Below are 18316 nucleotides of genomic sequence, written 5' to 3'. Positions count from 1 at the left end.
CCAGGTCGTATCCCCTAGCAACGGCTCAACCTCTCTGGCTGCTGAAGATAGGCGCGGTACAAGGGAGTAGACAGAAGCAAGGTCGGACGTAGCAGAAGGTCGGGGCAGGCAGCAAGGATCGTAGTCAGGGGCAACGGCAGGAGGTCTGGAACACAGGCTAGGAACACACAAGGAAACGCTTTCACTGGCACTAAGGCAACAGATCCGGCGAGGGAGTGAAGGGGAAGTGAGGTGATATAGGGAAGTGCACAGGTGTAAACACTAATTGGAACCACTGCGCCAATCAGCGGCGCAGTGGCCCTTTAAATCGCAAAGACCCGGCGCGCGCGCGCCCTAGGGAGCGGGGCCGCGCGCGCCGGGACAGAACTGACGGAGAGCGAGTCAGGTACGGGAGCCGGGGTGCGCATCGCGAGCGGGCGCTACCCGCATCGCGAATCGCATCCCGGCCAGAGGCGGTATCGCAGCGCCCCGGGTCCGTGGAACCGACCGGAGCGCTGCAGTGAGAGGAGTGTAGCGAGCGCTCCGGGGAGGAGCGGGGACCCGGAGCGCTCGGCGTAACAGCAGTATTATAGTAGTTATATTCTTATATATAGGAGGCAGTATTATAGTAGTTATATTCTTGTATATAGGAGGCAGTATTATAGTAGTTATATTCTTGTATATAGGAGCAGTATTATAGTAGTTATATTCTTGTATATAGGAGCAGTATTATAGTAGTTATATTCTTGTATATAGGAGGCAGTATTATAGTAGTTATATTCTTATATATAGGAGGCAGTATTATAGTAGTTATATTCTTGTATATAGGAGCAGTATTATAGTAGTTATATTCTTGTATATAGGAGCAGTATTATAGTAGTTATATTCTTGTATATAGGAGCAGTATTATAGTAGTTATATTCTTGTATATAGGAGCAGTATTATAGTAGTTATATTCTTGTATATAGGAGCAGTATTATAGTAGTTATATTCTTGTATATAGGAGGCAGTATTATAGTAGTTATATTCTTATATATAGGAGGCAGTATTATAGTAGTTATATTCTTGTATATATGAGCAGTATTATAGTACTTATATTAGGTATGTTCTTGTACAGAGGCGGCTCTCTAATTAGGCGATATAGGCGGCCGCCTAAGGCCTCGCGCTAAAGGGGGCCTTGCGGACGCCTACATCGTGTACTTAGAGCAGTGATTTTGGCGACATTTTTTTTTTTCAAATGTCCCGCCCCGGCCTGCACGCAGGGGGGAAGGGAAGCCTGCGTGCGCACTTGCACGCACACAGCATCCTTTTGCATCCCCTGCGTGACCCTCCCCCTTGCGGCGCAGTGAGCCGAAAATGGTGCCCGACGGCGGAGCGAGCTGCATTTGCGCCAGACCGCCGTGGAACTGCTAGCTGCACGGGCCGGTGTGAGATTTCCGAACGTACCGTATCCTTTCCACCCCCCTGTTACCCCTTCTCAACCCTGTCCAAACCCCCCCACCATCACCCAGGTCCACCCTCTGCACCCGTCACACATGTCCACCCCCCCCCCATCATCCATGTCCGCCTTGTCTACCTCCCTGTCCATCCCTGTCACCCATGTCTACCCCCCCTGTCACCCATGTCTACCCCCCCCCCCTGTCACCCATGTCTAGCCCCCCTCAAACCCCCGCCAGTCCAGTGTGTTTCCCAACCAGGGTGCCTCCAGCTGTTGCAAAACTACAACTCCCAGCATGCCCGGACAGCCTAAGTCTGTCCAGGCATGCTGGGAGTTGAAGTTTTGCAACAACTGGAGGCACCCTGGTTGGGAAAGACCAATCCAGTCTATACTCATCCAACACCATGGTCAGTTAGGATGTCAGGTGTGTACACTGTCCGTAATAATGTTATTAAACATGTCCACCCCCCTGTCACCCCTGTTCACCCCCTGTCACCCCTGTTCACCCCCCTGTCACCCCTGTCCACCCCCCTGTCACCCCTGTTCACCCCCTGTCACCCCTGTTCACCCCCCTGTCACCCCTGTCCACCCCCCTGTCACCCCTGTTCACCCTCTGTCACCCATGTCGATCCCCCTGTCACCCATGTTCACCCCCTGTCATCCCTGTCACCCATGTTCACCCGCCTGTCACCCATGTCTACTCCCCTGTCACCCATGTCCACCCCCTGTCACCCATGTCCCCCGCCACCCTTGTTCACCCCCCTGTCACCCCTGTCCACCCCCCTGTCACCCCTGTTCACCCTCTGTCACCCATGTCGACCCCCCTGTCACCCATGTTCACCCTCCTGTCACCCATGTCCACTCCCCTGTCACCCATGTCCACCCCCTGTCATCCCTGTCACCCATGTTCACCCGCCTGTCACCCATGTCCACCCCCTGTCATCCCTGTCACCCATGTTCACCCCCCTGTCACCCAGGTTCACCCCCCTGTCACCCATGTCCTCCCCCTGTCACCCATGTACACTCCTCTACACTCCTCTGTCACCCATGTACACTCCTCTACACCCCTCTGTCACCCATGTACACTCCTCTACACCCCTCTGTCACCCATGTACACTCCTCTACACCCCTCTGTCACCCATGTACACTCCTCTGCACCCCTCTGTCACCCATGTACACTCCTCTATACCCCTCTGTCACCCATGTACACTCCTCTACACCCCTCTGTCACCCATGTACACCCCTCTGTCACCCATGTACACTCCTCTATACCCCTCTGTAACCCATGTACACTCCTCTACACCCCTCTGTCACCCATGTACACTCCTCTACACCCCTCTGTCACCCATGTACACTCCTCTACACCCCTCTGTCACCCATGTACACTCCTCTAAACCCCTCTGTCACCCATGTACACCCCTCTGTCACCCATGTACACCCCTCTACACCCCTCTGTCACCCATGTACACTCCTCTACACCCCTCTGTCACCCATGTACACTCCTCTACACCCCTCTGTCACCCATGTACACTCCTCTACACCCCTCTGTCACCCATGTACACTCCTCTACACCCCTCTGTCACCCATGTACACTCCTCTACACCCCTCTGTCACCCATGTACACCCCTCTGTCACCCATGTACACTCCTCTACACCCCTCTGTCACCCATGTACACTCCTCTACACCCCTCTGTCACCCATGTACACTCCTCTACACCCCTCTGTCACCCATGTACACCCCTCTGTCACCCATGTACACTCCTCTACACCCCTCTGTCACCCATGTACACTCCTCTACACCCCTCTGTCACCCATGTACACCCCTCTACACCCCTCTGTCACCCATGTACACTCCTCTACACCCCTCTGTCACCCATGTACACCCCTCTGTCACCCATGTACACTCCTCTACACCCCTCTGTCACCCATGTACACTCCTCTACACCCCTCTGTCACCCATGTACACTCCTCTACACCCCTCTGTCACCCATGTACACTCCTCTACACCCCTCTGTCACCCATGTACACTCCTCTACACCCCTCTGTCACCCATGTACACTCCTCTATACCCCTCTGTCACCCATGTACACTCCTCTACACCCCTCTGTCACCCATGTACACTCCTCTACACTCCTCTGTCACCCATGTACACTCCTCTACACCCATGTACACTCCTCTACACCCCTCTGTCACCCATGTACTCTCCTCTACAGCCCTGTGTCACCCATGTACACTCCTCTACACCCCTCTGTCACCCATGTACACTCCACTACACCCCTCTGTCACCCATGTACACTCCTCTACACCCCTCTGTCACCCATGTACACTCCTCTATACCCCTCTGTCACCCATGTACACTCCTCTACACCCCTCTGTCACCCATGTACACTCCTCTACACCCCTCTGTCACCCATGTACACTCCTCTACACCCCTCTGTCACCCATGTACACTCCTCTACACCCCTCTGTCACCCATGTACTCTCCTCTACACCCCTCTGTCACCCATGTACACTCCTCTACACCCCTCTGTCACCCATGTACACTCCTCTACACCCCTGTGTCACCCATGTACACTCCTCTACACCCCTGTGTCACCCATGTACACTCCGCTACACCCCTGTGTCACCCATGTACACTCCTCTACACCCCTCTGTCACCCATGTACACTCCTCTACACCCCTCTGTCACCCATGTGCACTCTTCTACACTCCTCTGTCACCCATGTACACTCCTCTACACCCCTCTGTACACCCCTCTGTCACCCATGTACACTCCTCTACTCCTCTGTCACCCATGTACACCCCTCTGTACACCCCTCTGTCACCCATGTACACTCCTCTACTCCTCTGTCACCCATGTACACCCCTCTGTACATCCCTCTGTCACCCATGTACACTCCTCTACACCTCTGTCACCCATGTACACTCTTCTACACCCCTCTGTCACCCATGGAAAAAAAAAAGTTTGCCGCCTAATAGATTTGTTTTACAGGTTTAACGGTGAAGAATTGTGTGTGGAAGAAATTGTGATGATGGCCCGGATCAGATGGAGAAGAGAAGGCAACGAAGCAAATTAGAGAAGATGTCAATGGTGAGTTGCTGTATATAGCAGCACTTTAAACTAGATACCCACTGATAAATAGATATAGTGCATTGCTTTTTTTTTTTTTTTTTTTATTGCACTTGGGGGGCCTCAGATATATTTTTGCCTAAGGCCTCAAAAAGTCTAGAGCCGCCTCTGTTCTTGTACATAGGGGGCACTATTTCAGTTATATGTGTCATTATACATGCTTTTTCCCTATTCATACATAATACATGAACCAGCAGGGGGCAACATTGAGCACATTAGACGGTTTCCATCCAGCCCAAATAAGTATTTAGCCTAATATGCATTTTTAAGTATCTGTACCTTGTTATTTCGGTAAATTATAAATTGATATTAATCAATACCCTCCAATTTTACTAGGAGCATATTAGTTTTACATGTTAGTGTGATTTACATAGAACTGCATTCGCACTGCATTAGCATGATTGGTTTTACATTTTAGTCTGGTTTTACATAGGACTGTTCTACTTAAGCCCCAAAGAGTTAATAGCACCTTCAACTCTGCTACACCTATAGGAGAGTAGTAGCTGTACATAGCACCACATTTACTAGATGAGCATGAGTAGTTTTGGATATTAGTGTGGCTTTACATAGGACTGCATTTACAATTACTGTATTGACTGACCGGGATTTGTTGCGACCCCAAACAATTATATGACATCGTTATCTTTGTTACATATTTAAAAAAAAAAAAATGGTTTTGCTTGTGAGTGTGAATTTACATAGGACTGCATTCACACTGCTGTAGCATGAATAGCTATGTATGTAAGCGTGGTATTACACAGGACTGCAATACTACTTTCTGCATTAGCATGAGTAGTTTTGTATGTTTGTGTGGTTTTTACATAGGACTGCATTCACACTTACTACATGAGGTTAAGTAGTTTTGCATGTTAGTGTGGATTTCACATAGGACTGCATTCAAAGTTTGTCCATTAGCATGAGCAGTTTTGCATGTTAGTCCATCTTCACATAGATCTGGATTCACACCAGTTTTACATGTCGGTCTGTCTTTACATAGGACTGCAATCACACTTATAACATTAACATAAGTTGTTTTGCATGTTAGTTTACATAGGACTGCATTCAAACTTTATGCATTAGCATGAGTAGTTTGCATGTACTTCTGTCATTACATAGGACTGCAAGCACACATACTGTATTAGCATATGTAGTAATGCGTGTTAGCCGGTGTTTACACAGGACTGCACGTTATTGTGAATTTACATAGGACTGCTTTCGCACTAGTTTAGAATAAGTAATTTTGCATCTTAGTCTGTCTTTACATAGGACTGCAATCACACTTACTGTATGAACATAAGTAGTTATGCATGTTAGCCAGTCTTTACACAGGACTGCATGTTAGTGTGGATTTACATAGGAATGCTCTCACACTACTTAAGCATAAGTCATTTTGCATGTTAGTCTTTCTTTAAATAGAACTGCAATCACACTTACTGTATTAGCATCAGTAGTTTTGCATGTTGGCCTGCCTTTACATAGGACTGCATTCAGACCTAATGCATGAGCATGAGTAGTTTTGCATGTTAGTCTGTCTTTACATAGGACTGCAATCACACTTACTTAATTAGCATAAGTATTTTTGCATGTTAGCCTGCCTTTACATAGGACTGCATTCAGACTTCAAGCCTTAGCATGAGTAGTTTTGCATGTTAAGTGTGGATTTACATAGGACTGCATTCCTATGTAAATGTAAGTGTGGATTTACATAGGACTGCATTCAGACTTCCTGCATTAGCATGAGTAGTTTTGCATGTTAAGTGTGGATTTACATAGGACTGCATTCCTATGTAAAGTTAAGTGTGGATTTACATAGGACTGCATTCCCATGTAAAGTTAAGTGTGGATTTACATAGGACTGCATTCAGACTTCCTGCATTAGCACGAGTAGCTTTGCATGTTAGCCTGCCTTTACATAGGACTGCCTTCAGACTTCATGCATTAGCATGAATAGTTTTGCATGTTAAGTGTGGATTTACATAGGACTGCATTCAGACTTCCTGCATTAGCATGAGTAGTTTTGCATGTTAAGTGTGGATGTACATAGGACTGCATTCAGACTTCATGCATTAGCATGAGTAATTTTGCGTGTTAGCCTGTCTTTACATAGGACTGCATTCAGACTTCATGCATTAGCACGAGTAATTTTGCGTGTTAAGTGTGGATTTACATAGGACTGTTGTCACACTACTTTAGCACAAGTCCTTTTGCCTGTTAGTCTGTCTTTACATAGGACTGCATTCCCACTCACTGCATTGTCCAACCAGGCTCTATGGCAGCCCCCCCCCCCCCCCCCCGGGTAGGTGTTCTTAAACGACACCTTCAACTCTGCTACCTCTAGGGCCTGTCTAGTTGTGCACGTCAGACAGGGAGCGAGCTGTGGGGGCCACAGTATCCGCCAGTGCTGCAGTATTAAAAAAAAAAAAACCCTCCCGGATAAATCAAGTCGAAGCATCAGAAGGAGCCCAACAATCCTCAGCATCCCAGCGAAACCTCCACACCTTCTCATTGGCTCCGCCGGCTGCCATTGGCGAGCCAGGCCCCGACCCAGCGCAGGTCACCATTGGCTCTCACCGGCTGCCACTCAACTTCCATCTGTCAGAAACCCCATATGGTTTGCAGAAGGCGATGGAAGTGTGTGTGTGTCTGTTTGTATGTGTGTGTTAAAGGGGGGTGAAAGGGGAACAGCGGAAGGAGGGGGCAAAAAAAAAAAAAGGAGAGAGCGAGAAAAAGAGAGAGAGAGAAGAAGAAGAGGAGGAGGAGGGGGGGGCTTGATAGAGATTCCCAATCCAGAATTCCTTCTGTCCTCCATCCATCCCCTGCATCACCGCTCTCTCTCCGCTCCACCATCCTCCACTTGCCATCGAGCGACTCTACTGGAAAACACAGAACGCCGCCTGGAGGGAGGGGGGGAAAAAAAAGGGTTAAACAGGAGGAAGAAATAAGAAGAGAAAAAAAAAAAAAAGGAGAAGAAGAAAAAAGGCGAAAAGCGTCGGAGAAAGGAACGGGGCACGGAGAGCGAAGAAGGACTAAAAGAATGAAGACGCCACTTCAGAGGGTGAACCTGGCCGGCGTGGTCCTCGCCGCGATGCTGACACAAGGTACCACATTCTAATCACTGACACCCCCACCCCCCTTTACCGCCAAATCTGTGGGATTCTCCAGTAACGCGAAGGGTTAATGGCGCCGGTTGTCTTGTGAATGAAATAGTTCAGATACGTGAAGAAGGGGAAGGAAAAAAAAGAGAGAGAGAGAGAGAGGGGGGGGGGGGTATGATTATTTTTTATTTATTTATTTATTTATTGATTGATTTATTAATTTATTTATTCCTTCATTTGTTTATTTCATTTTATTTTATTTCAATTATTATTATTTTTTTTAAGGGGGGGAGGGGGGAGTCTGATTATTTTTTATTGATTTATTTATTTATTTATTTATGTATGCATTCATTTATTTATTCCTTCATTTGTATATTTAATTTTGTTTTTATTTGAAATATTATTATTATTATATATATATATATATATATATATATATATATATATATATATATATTTTAAGGGGATGGGGGGGATTGTTCCAAAGTAGTTGGGCAATGATGAGAGTGATGATGAGGATGATGGGGAAGTCGTTTTATTTTTTTCACTTGGACAGCCGGCGTGCTGGGAGTTGTAGTTTCGCACCGGTCGGGATGCACTGGGTTGAGCAGGTAGTTTTGTGCATTACTCATAAAGAATTCCAGCACTTGCTCTTCGACACCTCCGCCGTGATTTTGGGAGGTGGGGGGTGGGGGGGTTGGGGGGCTAACAATTACTCCTCCCTTCCACCCCCTTCCCTCTCCTTGTAGAGGTTTGAAAACATGGTTGGGGAGTCAGAGGTTAATAAATAGAAATGTATTAATGAAGCCATGGATGGGGGAGGTGGGGGCAAAAACTGCCAGGAGGGATAAAGAGGGTAGGAGGGGGGGGGGGGGGGGGCGGGGGTCTGTACGATGACAATGACAACCAAAACGTGACATTCTTATTATCCGCTCATGACACACTGGGCACTGTGCGGGAGCGATGGGCCAGCAGTGCATGGGTTAAAAGGATTGCACCGCCTGGCTGGTCCCTGAGGAAAGGACATGTCTATGGATCAATAAGGCAAAAATGATGAACAAGAGGAGGGTCTGCAGTGACCTCTGATCCCTAAACAAGACCCCACTGCAGGGATAGAGGGGCTGCTGCTCATACAGCTGCATGCAGAACCTGCTGTGTACGGCATCTGTTCTAGGGAGGGCGCATTAATGGCTGGCGGATCTATATGGCTGTATAGAGCCCATCTGCAAGTGCAATATGTGTGTGTACTGTGTCACCCGATATGTATTCCGTGCAGTGATCCTGTGGGGGGGGGGGAAGAGGCATCGCTATAGTGTTATAAGCGTATGAGGGGATTACGGTATATGGCCTATGTCCTATAGCACTTGTATACATATAAACACACACAACCTGTCTACCTGGATAGAGGAAGTATACATGTGTGCGCGTGTATGAGTGTGGCTGTATGGATTCATGTATGTGACTGTGTGCATGTAAGTGTGGGGCTGTGTGAGCATGTGTGACTGTGTGCATGAATGCATGAGACTGTGAGTGCATGTAAGACTGTGTGTATTAAAGAATGAAGGTGTGTGATTGTGCGCATGTATGTATGAGGCTGTATGTATGTGTGACTGCATGTAAGTGTGATGCTGTGTGGGTATGTGTGACTGTGCATGTGTGCATGAGACTGAGTGTATGTAAGACTGTGTGTATTAAAGTATGAAGGTGTATGTGGGATTGTGTGCATGTATGTATGAGGCTGTATGTATGTGTGACTGCATGTAAGTGTGAGGCTGTGTGGGTATGTGTGACTGTGTGCATGTGTGCATGAGACTGTGAGTGTATGTATGACTGTGTGTATTAATGTATGAAGGTGTGTGTGTGTGCTTGTGTGCATGTATGTATGAGGCTGTGTGTATGTGTGACTGCATGTAAGTCTGAGGGTGTGTGTATGTATGACTGTGTATGTATGTATGAGGCTGTTTGTGTATGTGTGACTGTGTATGTATGTATGAGGCTCTCTGTGTATGTGTGACTGTGTGTATGTATGAGGCTCTATGTATGTGTGACTGCATGTAAATGTGAGGCTGTGTGTGTATGTCTGACTGTGAGTATGTATGTATAAGGCTGTCTGTGTATGTGTAACTGTGTGTATGTATGTATGAAGGTGTATTTGTGACTGTGTATGTATGTAGGAGGCTCTGTGTATGAGTAACTGTGTGTATATATGTATGAGGCTGTCTGTGTATGTGTAACTGTGTTTATGTATGTATGTATGTATGTATGAGGCTGTCTGTGTATGCATGTATGCATGAGACTGTGAGTATATGTATGACTGTGTATTAATGTATGAAGGTGTGTGTGTGTGCTTGTGTGCATGTATGTATGAGGCTGTGTGTATGTGTGACTGCATGTAAGTGTGAGGCTGCGTGTGTATGTCTGACTGTGTGTATGTATGTATAAGGCTGTCTGTGTATGTGTAACTGTGTGTATGTATGTATGAAGGTGTATTTGTGAATGTGTATGTATGTAGGAGGCTCTGTGTATGCGTAACTGTGTGTGTATGTATGTATGAAGCTGTCTGTGTATGTGTAACTGTGTATGTATGTATGAGGCTGTCTGTGTATGTGTGTATGTATGCATGAGACTGTGAGTGTATGTATGACTGTGTGTATTAATGTATGAAGGTGTATGTGTGATTGTGTGCATGTATGTATGAGGCTGTGTGTGTATGTGTGAATGTGTGTGTATGTATGTATAAGGCCATCTATGTATGTATGAAGGTGTATTTGTGATTATGTGCATGTATGTATATGGTTCTGTGTGTGTATATGTGACTTTGTCATGTATGTATGAGGCTGTGAGTGTATGTGTGACTCTGTGTGTGTGTGTGTGGTTTTGTGTGTGACTGTGTGCATATATGCATGAGACTGTGAGTGTATGTATGACTGTGTGTATTAATGTATGAAGGTGTGTGTGTGATTGTGTGCATGTACAGTATGTATGAGGCTGTGTGTTGATGTGTGACTGTATGTAAGTGTGAGGCTGTGTGTGTGTGTATGTATGACTGTGTGTATGTATGTATGAGGATGTCTGTCTATGTGTAACAGTATGTATGTATGTTTGAGGCTGTCTGTGTATGTGTGACTGTGTGTATGTATGTATGAGGCTGTGTGTAAATGTGACTGTTTGCATGCATGCATAAGGCTGTGAGTGTATGTGTGACTGTGTGCATGTATGTGTTTGTGTGCATGTATGTTTGTATGAGTCTGAGTGTGCCTGTGTGTGTATGTATAACTGTGTGCATGTATGTATATGGCTGTGTGTGTATGTGTGACTGTGTGAATTTATGTATATGGCTGTGTGTGTGTGTATGTGTGACTGTGTGTATGTATATGGCTGTGTGTATATGTGTGACTGTGTGGATTTATGTATATGGCTGTGTGTGTGTGTGTATGTGTGACTGTGTGGATATATGTATATGGCTGTGTGTGACTGTGTGCATGCATGTATGAGGCTGAGTGTGCCTGTGTGTGTATGTGTGACTGTGTGCATATATGTATATTACTGTGTGTGTACGTGTGACTGTGTGCATGTATGTGTTTGTGTGAACTGGTGGATTACACAACGGTGCAACGCGCCTGCGCAAAGTGACGACTGATCATACGTATCAGCTGATCCCGACACACACATCTGGTTTTAGCCAACAGCGACAACCTTCCCCTTCCCCAGATCACATGTTCACATTTTCAGGCATCTCACAAACTATAATTCACATAAAATATTAAATAACGAATGTTGTAAATTGTCAGAATTTTCAGTTTCATCCGACTTTCATCTCGAGTGTATGGGCCGCTCCAGTCCGTGCCACGCCGCGCGCCACTCTGAATTCCGATGGCCTCATCTGACAGATTTCATGACTTTGGGTCCTTCTGAGTCATTACGTTTTCCCTGTCATTAACTCTTTCTTTTTCAAGGTGACATTTCTGCAAGATGGAGCAGCTTCACTTAACCCCTTGTGACACGTATTAACCTCTTTCAGCCCGGGACTGGCAGCTAAGCTTATTTATGTTGCTGGGGTCCCAAGAGGGGACAAGGCTATAACCCTAATATGGAGAGGGCGACGTGCTGGTTCTAATACCCATAACCCTTTGCAGCCTGGGAGAGCTGACCCCTATCAGAGTTGTTGTTGCTGAGATGACCTGAAGGGTCGTTCTCTGCGGTCCTTGTTGTCCCCATATTGGACCTCACTTTCTTGTCCCTGTTATTGTATTTGTTGTTGTGTTGTAGTGTATTGTTGTCATTTCAAGGCTGTGGATATCATGACGTGTAGATGTGGGTCTGATGTTGTTTTTGGACACATTAGGCCTGGAAAAGATATAAGACAACTATGTAAAAAGTCATAGGGCGCATGCACACCATGTTTTTGCTATACAGTTACCGTATACGGTTTCAAGGTAAAAAAAAAAACGTACAGAACCATATAGAAAACCATATGCATTGACTTAACATTGTAAACCGTATATCAAACGCATTATCCGTTTTTAGTCCGTTTTGCGTCTTATACGGTTTTGTCCGTTTTTTTTTTACCCGTACCCACCCAAAACCGTAGACTACTACTATTTTTTGGTCAGGGTGAAAAACCGTATTAAACCATATACGTTTTTTTTTTTTTTTTAAACATGGGAGTCAATGGGAATCGTACAGAACCGTATGTGCGTACGGTTCCATCCGGTTTGCACCATCCGGTTTTTGACTTTGCACAGTTTTTTTTTCCCTTGGAATTTCAATCAAACAAGTGAAACTTTATTCAAAATGGAGTGAAAAGTTAAAGACATATAAGTTTTTTTTTTAAAAAAAAAAACGGATGCAACCGGACGTCATTTTAAAAACCGTATACGGGTTGAAATTTGTACACACGTTTAGTCCGGTTTTGAGGAATCCGTTTTTCATCAAAAACCTGATACGGGAACTGTACTGCACAAACGTGGTGTGAATGCACCCATAGACAACTATGATAGACAGAAAGGAAAAACAAATTGTTACATTGTATCAATCTCTGAGGAGGGAAATGTAAATATTGACTTCTTCTGCAACAATGTGTCATTTATTGTAACCCAATCTGTCACTTGGAGCCCTGGAGCTTGATGTATGATATCACCTACTATTAGGAACATCCTACTACAACCCTACACGGTACAGGAAGGGACCGTTTAACCCCTTACCGGCCAGCATGCCGAATAGCGTTCTCTTTCGTGGGAAACAATCTCACCCTTTCAATGACAATGATGTTTGATTATTGTACCCACTGATGTATTTGCAGCAGCGTGCTACAGCTGACTGACGCTAGTGATGAAAGCATTAACCGTTTCATGGTTGGGAGCCAGTGGCCATCTCTTTAGTGTTTGGTTTTCCAGCTGTTGCCAAACTACAACTCCCAGCATGCCCCGGCAGCTGAAGCGTAATGCAATTCGGTTGCATTCTGGCCTACTGTATCCTGCAATGCAAAGTATCCTTTTACACAGTGTTTCCAAATCAGTGTGCCTCCAGCTGTTGCAAAACTACAACACCCAGCATGCCTGGACAGCCGTTGGCTGTCGGGGCATGCTGGGAGTTGTAGTTTTGCAACTGCCGGGGCCGGACTGGTTAGGAATAATGATGAGCGGCATAGGCCATATTCGAATTCGTGATATTTCACGAATATATGGAAGAATATTCGTCCTATATTCGCGAAATTCGCGAATACGGAGCGCTATATTCGCCATATTTGCGAATATGCGAAATTCGCAATAAATATTTGAATTGCGAATATTAGCGCTCAACACTAGTTAGGAAACACTGCTTTAACGCCATCCTTGTATATCAGGAGCAGTAATGGGAGCAAAGCCCTTAATAAAGCTGATGGAGGAAGGGAACACAATTAACCCTGTTCATGCCGGGTTGTCTGGGCATGCTGGGAGTTGTAGTTTTGCAACAGCTGGAGGCATACTCGCTAGGAGACACTGCCTTAACCCCCATCCTTGTGTATCAGGAGTTGTAATGAGAGCAAATCCCTGCAAAAGCTTTTTAAAAAATTAACCCTTTCCATGCTGGGAGCATGAAATCTGAAATAATCCATTCCTTTTCCGACAACATTTTATAACTTACTTATGTAAATGTGGTGCAGCCCTTCTTGTTACATACATTTACAAATTTCTTTCATGTGTAACCCCCTTTCATGCCGCAAACCTTTTAGCCAGAAGCCCAATAGCGTGATCAATAGCGATTTCTTGAAGTTAAATTATCTTCTGTTTTTAAAACCTGCAATAAAGTCATTTGTGGAAAACTGGTGTCAATGGTCTCAAGTCCAACCATAGGCTAAGTGTAAAAGCTGGTGAACGTGCCTGAGCGATATGGGTGGAAAATCACCGGTGTGGCCCAGGCCTGGCAGTGCGGCAATATAATATGACATTTCTCAGTCTGGAAAAGTCAATCAGTGTTTTATCTTCACTTTGTGAGATGCGGAGAGCTGGAGCCTACAAGCTCTTCGCCGCCATTTAAAAAGGTAATCACTTTTGCCTTTCCGCAACAGCCGACACCGATATATAGACGACGCAAAAATCAGATTAAACACACCTATGACTGTAGTCTACAGTAAGTTGGAGGATAAGTTAAAAAAATTAACTTTAACATGTTGCACGTTGTATGCTGAAAAGATTGCAAGTGTCTGGTAGACAACAAAGTGTCCTGGGCCCCTGGCTGTAACCTCCCCTCCAACCCCTTGGAAATGACAGCTTTAGTGGTCCTCTATGTCATTGAATGCACATGATTCAGGGGACCGGTAAAGCGTATTTTTTTTTCCTTAAAAATACGTCATCCATATAGTGGTGTCAGTGATTGGGAGAAGCCAACAGCTAACAGAAAATACAATAAATGGGTACACCAAAGGAATATATATTTTTTTGAATAAATTGGTGCCAGAAAGTTAAACGGATTTGTAAATTGCTGCTATTTAAACATCTTAACCCTTCCAGTACTTATCAGCTGCTGAATGTTTCAGAGAAAGTTGTGTAGTTCTTTTCAGTCTGACCACAGTGCTCTCTGCTGCCACCTCTGTCCATGTTAGGAACTGTCCAGAGGAGGATCAAATCCCCATAGCAAACCTCTCCTGCTCTGGACAGTTCCTGACATGAACAAAGGTGTCAGCAGAGAGCACTGTGGTCAGTATTGATGAGCAGCAGGGGCCATATTCGAATTTGCAATATTTTGCGAATATATTGATGATTATTCATCCTATGTTCGTGAAATTCGCATCTTCGCCATGTTCATTCACTTTTCTTCCATACGAAAATTTGCATGGAAAATTTGCATAAAAATTTGCCTGTCAAATAAAATGAATATTTGTCATTACGAATATATAGCACTATATTCTAAATATTCGTAAAATTACGAATTGCCGAAATTCGCAATAAAAATTTGCATTACGAATATTGGTGCTCAACATTAGTGGTCAGACTGGAATTAAACTACACAAAATCCTGTGGAGCATACAGCAGCTGATAAGTACTGGATGTCTATGACATTGTACTGGTTTCACGTTCCAATGATCCAGGAATGCCCATTTTAAATAGAAAATATTGTAACTTGAAGCCATTGTAACTTGGGGGACCACTGTCATGGTTTATCGCTTTACGATCAATATGGGGAGGGGTTTGGTCGAAGCTTTGGTACATCCACCTACTATTATGCACCATGATACTCTTGGCCAACAGGCTGTGCTGGGAACTGCAGCCTCATTCACAAGTGCCATCTCACAATAGGTGGGGGTCCTAGAGATCGTACCCCCATTCATGTCATCACTTAAGGAAATGGGAATATACCTTTGAACTATCATATGTTATGACCAGGCCATCACTTTGTTTGCATTCTGCATTGTTCTTCTTATTCTTAGGTCCTGTGCCAAGTGTCCCTGGGTATGGAAATCTGCTAATGGATGGCACAGGCTCCAACTATTGAGCTGACAGAGGAGGAGGTCATTTAAGGTTGTTGAAAAAAAAAAAAGGAGTGACACCCATTATCCTTCAGATTCTCCTCGTGGTACCGGTGTTCTTCTATGTAATAGATAGGGTGCCCCGTCAAGCACCAGGGCCAGTTGGGCTGCAGCTCTCGTACCCCCTATAGTTACGACCCAACAAACTCCCCTCTACTAGATATAGATCAGTGGTGTCCCAACTGCAGACCTCCAGCTGTTGAAAAACTACAACTCCCAACATTCCAGAGTTCAGATACTCTTCATAGTGCCGATGTCCTCATATATCATAGGGTGCCCCCTAAGGCACCAGGGCCAGTTGGGCTACACTTTTTGCACCCCCTATAGTTATGAACCTTTTTGCAAGATATAGAGCAGTGGTCTCCAGCTGTTGCAAAACTACAACTCCCAGCATGCCTGGACATGCTGGGAGTACTGGCATCCTCTTATAGAACAGGGTGCCCCTTGATGCCAAGGCTAGTTAGGCTGCAGGACCCAACAAACTCACCTCTGATAGATATAGATCAGTGGTCTCCAAACTGCGGACCCCCAGCTATTGCAAAACTACAACTCTCAGCATGCCCAGACCGCCAACAGCCTAGTCAAGGAGATGAAATACCTATTATATCCTCTGAGTCTCATCACTGCACCTGGTCATATAGTTAGTCTGCAGGTAAACTGATTAGACCAATGTTTTCCCAATCTGTGTGTCTCCAGCTGTTGCAAAACTATAACTCCCAGCATACCTGGAAGGCCAACAGCCTAGTTAAGGAAATAAAATACCTATTACATCCTCTGAGTCTCATCACTGCACCTGGTCATATAATTAATCCTCAGGCAAACTTATTAGACCAATGTTTTCCTAAGGTGTGTGTCTCCAGCTTTTGCAAAACTACAAAAACTACAAAACTACAAAACTCCCAGCATGCCTGGACAGCCAACAGCCTAGCCAAGGAGATAAAATACCTATTTTATCATCTGGTTTTGTAGAGAGAGAGGGTGGAGTCCCATCACGGCACCTGTTCATATAGTTAGTCTGCAGGTAAGCTGATTTGACCAGTGTTTTCCCAAGCAGTGTGTCTACAGCTTTGCAAAACTACAACTCCCAGCATGCCCGGACAGCTAACAGCCTAGCCAAGGAGATAAAATACCTATTTTATCATCTGGTTTTGTAGAGAGAGAGGGTGGAGTCCCATCACTGCACCTGGTCATATAGTTAGTCTGCAGGTAAGCTGATTTGACCAGTGTTTTCCCAAGCAGTGTGTCTTCAGCTATTGCAAAACTACAACTCCCAGCATGCCTGGAAAGCTAACAGCCTAGCCAAGGAGATAAAATACCTACTCTAATCATCTGGTTTTGCAGAGAGAGAGGGTGGAGTCCCATCACTGCACCTGGTCATATAGTTAGTCTGCAGGTAAAACTGATTAGACCAGTGTTTTCCCAAGCAGTGTGTCTCCAGCTATTGCAAAACTACAACTCCCAGCATGCCCGGACAGCCAAAAGCCTGGCCAAGGAGATAAAATACCTATTTTATCATCTGGTTTTGTAGAGAGAGAGGGTGGAGTCCCATCACTGCACCTGGTCATATAGTTAGTCTGCAGGTAAAACTGATTAGACCAGTGTTTTCCAAAGCAGTATGTCTCCAGCTATTGCAAAACTACAACTCCCAGCATGCCCGGACAGCCGTTGGCTGTCCGGGCATGCTGGAAGTTGTAGTTTTGCAACAGTTGAAGGTCCACAACAAGATACAGCGAGCCAACAAGATACACAAGATGCACATCTGTACGAGTCAGAGGCCAAAATCCTGAGCCCTAATCCTATTTGACGCAGTTCCCACACCTGTCATGCCAGGCAGAAGCCGAATATCCTATGTGGCTACATTTGGCTTCTGGGGTGTTATGGTTTATCAAGCGTGCCCTATACAGTAATTTGCCCATGGCGCATGCCAGCAGTGGAGAACATGACCCGTACGGTGGGAGATGCCAACGTCCAATCTCTACAGGGATGGTGAGATAATTAGGACGAGCTGATGGGTCTTTGCGCCACCTGCCTCCCCTCCCCACCCCTTCCTGCTTGCCGTGCCCGTAGCTGGCAGAGCGCTCAGCTGACTTGAGCCGTTCTGCGCTTGCCAGCTCCTCTTAGTCTCGGTTCTATCAGCAGAACGCAATAAACTCGACAGGTTGTCCGAGCAAGATATGTGAGTCAGCCCTGAGTTATATGTAAGACACACGAGGGGGGGGTGGAATACCGCCAGAGTGTAAATTGCGGGAAAATGACACACTCGGGAAGTTGAGTAGCAGGATATATTCTTTCGGTCAGTACGAGGAAAAACCAAGAGAGACCGGGGATTGGATAAAGATATACACACGACGGCGGGTCAGGCAACGGAAACGGCATGGGATGTCTGATGAACGACCGGGGCCTCGCAACGGGCTCGCGCCGCCATGCCAAGGACATAAATAAAACCGCAAACTCTCTTTTCCCGAATACTGGCTGGAGTTTATTAGCGACGCGTTTCATTGACAATTTATATGTTTAAGCATGCTTTTTTTTCCCCCCGTGCTGGCATGGAGATATATGGCGGCACTCCGGGGGGTTTTCGCGGATTGTCTGTAGCATGCTGAATGAACATTGTTAAGCCAGGTGTGGAAGAAAGAAAGCAAAACCTGATGAGGCTGGAAGATTCC

The 18316-nt window shown here is 45.7% G+C and overlaps 1 protein-coding gene across 2 annotated transcripts in view; it reads left to right on the top strand.

Annotated features, from left to right (window-relative positions):
- The first annotated feature begins 7286 nt into the window (after nt 1–7286).
- Nucleotides 7287–18316, top strand: part of IGLON5 (IgLON family member 5) — a 464875-nt gene continuing 453845 nt past the window's right edge. Inside the window, exon 1 of one of the 2 annotated variants that reach the window (XM_056542891.1) lies at nt 7287–7645. In XM_056542891.1, coding sequence (XP_056398866.1) covers nt 7582–7645 — 64 coding nt within the window. In that variant the 5' untranslated portion in view covers nt 7287–7581. The remainder of the gene's footprint in view (nt 7646–18316) is intronic. The other variant, XM_056542889.1, reaches the window with a different exon arrangement.

Source organism: Hyla sarda, chromosome 10 (assembly GCF_029499605.1).
Source record: "Hyla sarda isolate aHylSar1 chromosome 10, aHylSar1.hap1, whole genome shotgun sequence".
In the NCBI taxonomy this organism is placed as follows: Eukaryota; Metazoa; Chordata; class Amphibia; order Anura; family Hylidae; genus Hyla; species Hyla sarda.
Note: the sequence above shows the minus strand (reverse complement) of the source record. Positions and strands in the feature narration are given on the sequence as shown.